The 6,299-nt window shown below is 43.8% G+C and overlaps 1 protein-coding gene and 1 pseudogene across 1 annotated transcript; one reads left to right on the forward strand and one right to left on the reverse strand.

The window, feature by feature from the left end:
* Positions 1-1,908: 1,908 nt before the first annotated feature.
* LOC143686056 (olfactory receptor 3A1) lies at positions 1,909-2,856 on the reverse strand. Its single transcript, XM_077163105.1, has one exon. The coding sequence runs from the start codon at positions 2,854-2,856 to the stop codon at positions 1,909-1,911; it is 948 nt and encodes a 315-aa protein (XP_077019220.1).
* A 931-nt stretch (positions 2,857-3,787) lies between these two features.
* Positions 3,788-6,087, forward strand: LOC143686671 (uncharacterized; annotated as a pseudogene).
* The last annotated feature ends 212 nt before the right edge of the window (positions 6,088-6,299 follow it).

Consider the following 6,299-nt stretch of genomic DNA (forward strand, 5'->3'; position numbering starts at 1 on the left):
TCTCATCTGGAAAGGCACATGGTGAACACGGTCAGGGTTTCTCTCTCATCTGGAAGAGTACATGGTGAGCATAGCGTCATCTGCTAGCTTCCTCTCCTGGCTTCCTGTTTCATGAAGCTCCCTTGGAGGCATTTCCTTCTTCATCTCCTACGGTCGGTGACTGGTGAGCTCTACTTCTTGTGGCTGTGTCATTTTGCTCTGCTCTCTCTGAATCTCTCATTCTCCAAAATGTTTCCACTTTTATAGGACTCCAGTAAACCAATTAAGACCTACCCAAATGAGTGGAGACACACCTCCCCTAATCCAGCTTAACAACCACTCTTGATTTGGTTACATCTCCAGGGAGATGATCTAATTACATACGGTATTGAATAGGGGTTATTCTGCCTTTATGAAATGGGATATTGATTAAAACATGGCTTTTCCAGGGTCCATACATCCTTTCAAACCAGTACAAATGGGAAGCCCATATTTCTCATATCTGACCCACTAACTTTATATCCTAATTTCTTTTCTCTGATCTTTTAGCGGTCCAAAGGTATCTAATTCCTCCATTCTCTCACATCCCAGTTCATCTCTGGACCACATTTTGTCCTCTACAATACCTCTAGGATGTTTGCAATTCATCCTATTTATCCCTAATATCCATCTTTGATTTTCATTTCTTCCACAAACTCTCCAACTCGAATCTTGTTTTGCTTTACTTCCCCATGCCCTTTCTCCCATCTCCATTTCACCTCATCCTTCCAAAGGTCCTGGAAATGCCAAGCTACAGGTGCACATCAAAAGCAAGTTTTAAGGAAATGAATTGGGAAACATCAGTGGCAAGTAGAGTTATTAGAAATGGGAAATTAGTCCTAAAAGGGAGGCTGGAGGAAGATTTAGTTAAAAAAAATGACTAGACTAAAGGCTGGTAAGCAGTAAGATGAGATAGTGGTCTATGATAGAACCATACTTACCTACTAAAAAGAGAAATCAGGGTGAGGCATCACCATATGACTTACATTTACTGGTATGGATTGTCTGAGCAAGAAGGTTTGGGGAATAACAGTGGGAATTTAGAATAAAATTTCATATTGAGCATTCTGCTCATTTTCTGAAGTGTTGAAATACTTTTAGATTATAAATGCTTACATTTTCAAAATATTTTAAATATGGAGGGAATGATAGATGTGGAAAATTCATTTTTGGGTCTTAACGTGTATCATTTATGTTAATGGATTTTTTTTTTTGTATGCTGTACGGTGGGAGTCACATTTCATTCTTTTTCCATGTGACTGTCCCATTATTGCAGCACCATTTCTTGAATTTTGTTTTTTGGAAGTGCACGTGGAATTTTAAACTTTTAAAATGTAAATTATATGAGCTGCACACAGGGATCGTTCTCTCCAGAGTTACTAGGCCATATATGGCCATACCGCTTCTCTTCTGTCCACTATAGATCCTATGAGATCTTTGTGTGATAAGAAAGGAAATAAAAATTTATCATTATCATTATCGTCCAGCCTAGGTTTTATAAGTAGACAATGTCATATCTGGTCTTCCGGAAATCATATGAGCCCATGCGGGAAAGGTTGCTGGGGTATTTAAGTTTGCCAGACTATAACAAACCAAAGCCCCTTTACCTGTCGTAAATTAAACGGGGGCCTTCAGGGTTTCCTAGACTTTACCTCTGCCCAGAAACAGTGGTAACAGGACAGTGACTCAAGTTATAATTTGTCAAGGTGGCTGTCCTGGCAGAAGGTCTACACCCATTAACTACCTTTGGGAAACAATAACTATCACCTAATAGAAAATGTCCTCGTGCTCAGAGAGATAAAAATAGTTAGGACCATTTGTCCTAGTCCTAGGCCCCAGACAATCTCTCCCTTAGTCCAAAAAGAGGGAGCAAGGGACATTAAGACCTCCTCAGGCCAGTGACCGCCACCCCATGAGCACTCGCCAGAGGGCACCCTGCACGTCAGGGTTCCGGAGGCTGTAGATGATTGGATTCAGCATGGGGTTGATGACAGTGTTAAAAATCCCAACAGCTTTATCCTTATCTGAAATCTTGGCTGAACCTAACCGCATGTAGTTAAAGATGCCTGAACCATAGAATATGGCAACCACAGTGAGGTGGGAGCCACACGTGGAGAAAGCCTTCTTCCTGCCCTCCACTGAGCGCATTCGTAGAACTGTGGCTGCCACGTGAGCATAGGAGGTCACAATGAGAGCCAGGGGGCTGCCTGCCATTATGAACCCCACGGCAAAGAGCAGCAGCTCGTTGAGTTGGGTGCTAGAGCAGGAGAGCTGGAAGAGCTGTGGGAGGTCACAGTAGAAGTGATTGATCACACTGGGACCACAGAAGTTAAGTGTGGAAATGGCCACCGTGTGAGTCAGTGCGTTGGTGAAGGCGCATGCCCAGGACACAGCCACCAGTATCCTCTGGACTTCCTGGCTCATGCGGGTGCTGTAGGTGAGGGGCCGGCAGATGGCCAGGAATCGGTCATAGGCCATGGCTGTCAACAGGAAGCAGTCCACACCAACCAGGAGATGGAAGAAGAAGATCTGCGTGAGGCAGGCTCCAAAGGGAACTGTACACGTGTGGGACAAGAGACGACCCAACATTGAGGGAACAGTGACAGTGATGCACCCGACATCCAGCACGGATAGGTTTCCCAGGAAGAAGTACATGGGGGTGTGGAGTTTGGGCTCCCGCAAGATGGCAGCCAGGATGCTGAGGTTGCCCCCGACTGTGACCATGTAGGCAAAGAGGAAGACGACAAAGACAACTGGCCGCAGCCCCGGTGTCTCCACCAGGCCCAGCAAGATGAACTCAGTAACAGGTGTTCCATTGACCCCAGCTTCTGGCTGCATGAGACCCTGCAAGGAAACAAGAGTATTTGAATCTACAGGTTGAAAGGGTACCTTTGTCCTAGGAAAAATGGGTACAGAGTCCAGCACTGTTACATAGCAGGGTAATATTGTCAAATATAGCCAAGTAAAAAAGATCAAGTCAAGTGCAGAGGAAAAAAAAATTAGGCTAGATTCTAATTTTTCCAAAATAGCAGTTAAAGCTAACGTATAATGGAGAAATGTTTGCAATGCCTTCAAGGAAAGCAAATGTGATCCAAGAATGTTATAGCTATTTAGGCTATCATTCAGATAGAAAGATAATTTTGTAACGCAAGTATTCAAGGCTTATAGTTGAAGATTTCCTCTCCTTAAAAAAAACCATAGCTAACAGCCTGTAGTCAATAAAGAGAAAAGTGGGAAAACTACTGTATGTAAACTGGTGGTGAGTTTACATATATTTAACTGTAGGACTAAGATCAAAATGTAGAAATTATAGAAGAACAGAATGCAAATATTTAAAAAGTCTGCCCAGGTAAACAGAAAGGGGACGGAAGAGGGAGAGAGGAGGTGGGCGATAGCATAAAAATGCTGATTTCTTCATCTTCTACGGCTGAGTGTTAAAAGATACTATTTATACCTGATAAATTATGTAATAGACGAATAAGTACACAAACCAGCATGAAGTAAAAGATTAAGAGAATAAAATCCTATCACATGGTAAAGGAGAAGGAGGGAATCAATAGACATTGTGTGAAAAATAAAGTATTAGAGCTCATTTGTAAAGTGTATATGTATAAAGGCAACCACTAAAAAGCTTTCCAGATTATCAAAGGAAAACACATACAAAACAAAGTAAAGCAAGCATCGGATCCTACAGTAAAAGAATTTAAATGATAAAAGGAGAAAAGCATATAATAGAAAAAATTAAGATCAAACATGATGATAAGGTTAAATGGGTAAACTCATCTAGTAAAATTAAGGAAAAAATCAGACTAGCTATAAAAAGCTAATTCTATGCTGATTTCAAAATATATAGCCAACACAAAATTAATCGGAAAGGTTGAAAAGTAAAGCAAGATCAGAGGAACGTACGCAAAAATAAAGCAACGGTCATGATCTTAATACTAGTTCATTTGCAAATGCACTAAATGAGAACAAAGAAGAGCACTTGATGATTTTAATGAAGGGACAATAGTTATGAATAGGAATGCTCCAAATACGTAACACTGACACACGTAAAATTTAAAACTGGAAGTGCCTCCAGGCGCCGCCGTCTAGGGCCGAGGGTCCGGGCTGAGGCGCGGCGGCGGCGGGTACGAGCGCGCGGACCCAGCGGGGACGGGAGGGTTCGGGCCGGGAGAGCGCCGCCGCCGCAGGGCCCGGGCACGTGGGTGCGACACTGGAGGGGGGAAGGGGGTGCCGCACACCTGGGGCGGGGCGGGGCGCTGAGGGCCGCGGAGGCAGAGCCAGGCAGAGATTTGAGGCGCCGGTTCGCCTTCAGCCCTGGCTGGGAGAGCGCAGCGGGGCCTGCACGCCGTCCCTCGGCGCCCCTTCCCCACCTCCCAGCCCTCGGCGCCCGCCCTCGCTCCTGCAGGCGTTCGCTGGGGCCGCTGCCGCGGGTTGCGGTTCCCGGTCGTCTTCTCCCGCGTCCTCTTTCCCCCTTTCCCCGCCGCTGGCTGCACCGCCCCGCGGCCTGCCCGAGCCGCTCGCCCCGGCTCGCCCCGGCCTTGCGCTCGCGTCCGTGCCCTCCTCCTCCTCCTCCGGCCCCCCGAGTCCGCAGCTCGGTGGACGGCAAGACCCGGGTCCAACCCCTTCCCCCGCACAAAATGTCGGCCCGGATTCTATTGCCAACGGTGAACGAGCGGGACAAGGAGAACAAGCAGATAAGGAGGAAGAAAAATGAAGGCATTCAAGTTCAAGATCACGTTCTAGAAGGAGGAGGACTCCCTAATCTTCTAGACATAGGCGACGAAGAAATCACTTGGAGGAGATCGCATTCAAAATCAAGGAGCAGATGACAGCCCCGAAGTCCTAGACAGAGGAGTTCTCATTCCAGAAAAAGGTGGACGGTCAAGAAGCACATCAAAAATCAGAGGCAAAAAGAAAGAAGACAAAGAAAAGAAATGTTCCAAAACAGCATCAAAAAGTTATAGCACAAGAACACTTAGGGCAATACCTGATTCTACGAAGTTCCATGCACTAGGGTAACTTTCCAGAAACCTACACCCCTCCAGATGGGCCTCTAGGACCTGACACCTAGAAGACTCAGCCTCTCCAGAACATCAGCTAGTTTCATCTTCCTACCCCATATTACTGACAGTGCCTTCCAACATGAAAAAGTTAGAATGGGCATAGCCCAAATACCCCTAAAGAGTGATACAGAAAGATTAAAGGTGATGGTGGAGTTATACAGAGAGGGTAGGGTTTAACAAACAAGTATGATTGCTGAATCATTATAATGATATTTCTTTTGGATTCCAGTATCTTAGGACAGCTAGAAGTAAAAAACCTAAAACTGTGGAATTGTTACCCATACCAATCTCTGAAATCTGTTCTACAACTAATTGTTGCACTGTGCTTTGAAATTCACTGCTTATTGGTATATGTGTTATTTTTCACACAAAAAAGAAGAAAGAATAGATTGTGATGATAAAAAAAATGCCTATTCCTTCTAGCTTCCAATGTTCTGGAGCAATTAAAAGGAACAATCCGAGATGATGATATGGTAGCCTATGACAAACTCTGGGATCTGTCCTGTTACTACTTACTGAAGAGTGCTTTGAAAAGTATTGCTTTTTCCTTTCTTTGCTTTGTATGTATGCTATATTGTACAATTTTTTAAAAAAGTAATAGCACAGTTAGATGTTCTAGAAGTGCAAGCAGAGAGAGATGACAAAGAAGCGGGAGTGGAACAGGATCTCCTAAAAAGCCCAGGTCTTGTAAAAGAAAATTGATTATCTCACCATCCCCTAAGAGACACAAAACAGAGAGGAAGACAGATAAGGACAAAGAAAGAAGCAGCAATGAAAGAGAACGACTATAAGTAGGAAGAAGAAAAATAAAGATAAGGAAAAGGATCAGAGAGTGATAAAGATATAAAAATTATACAGGATTATAATGAAAAAAGGAGAAGAAACCAACAGAAGCAGTTTCCCTAAAACAAAGGAATGTTCTGTGGGAAAGGGAAATGATGACTCACTAAGAAAATCCGTAGTGAATGGGGATGATCATCATGAAGAAAACATGATATGAGTGACTGAATATTGCCTCTGCAAGGAATGCAGCTGTATCCGTGCACCGGTGTCATTCATTCCTTTGTGTGATTTCTTAATGCTGTATTTGTTCATCTCAAACCTAGATGTATACAGCGCTGAGTTATAAATGGTTATAAAATTCCTGATATTAATATTATTTACATCAAAAACTCTTAGAAAACGGTACATGGTTAATCAGTTCTTGTCACG

This window comes from Tamandua tetradactyla, chromosome 6 (genome assembly GCF_023851605.1).
Source record: "Tamandua tetradactyla isolate mTamTet1 chromosome 6, mTamTet1.pri, whole genome shotgun sequence".
NCBI classification, from domain to species: Eukaryota; Metazoa; Chordata; class Mammalia; order Pilosa; family Myrmecophagidae; genus Tamandua; species Tamandua tetradactyla.

Excerpts from the sequence above, each read along its gene's own strand:
- LOC143686056 (XM_077163105.1), bottom strand. The coding sequence starts at position 2,856 with ATGCAGCCAGAAGCTGGGGTCAATGGAACACCTGTTACTGAGTTCATC.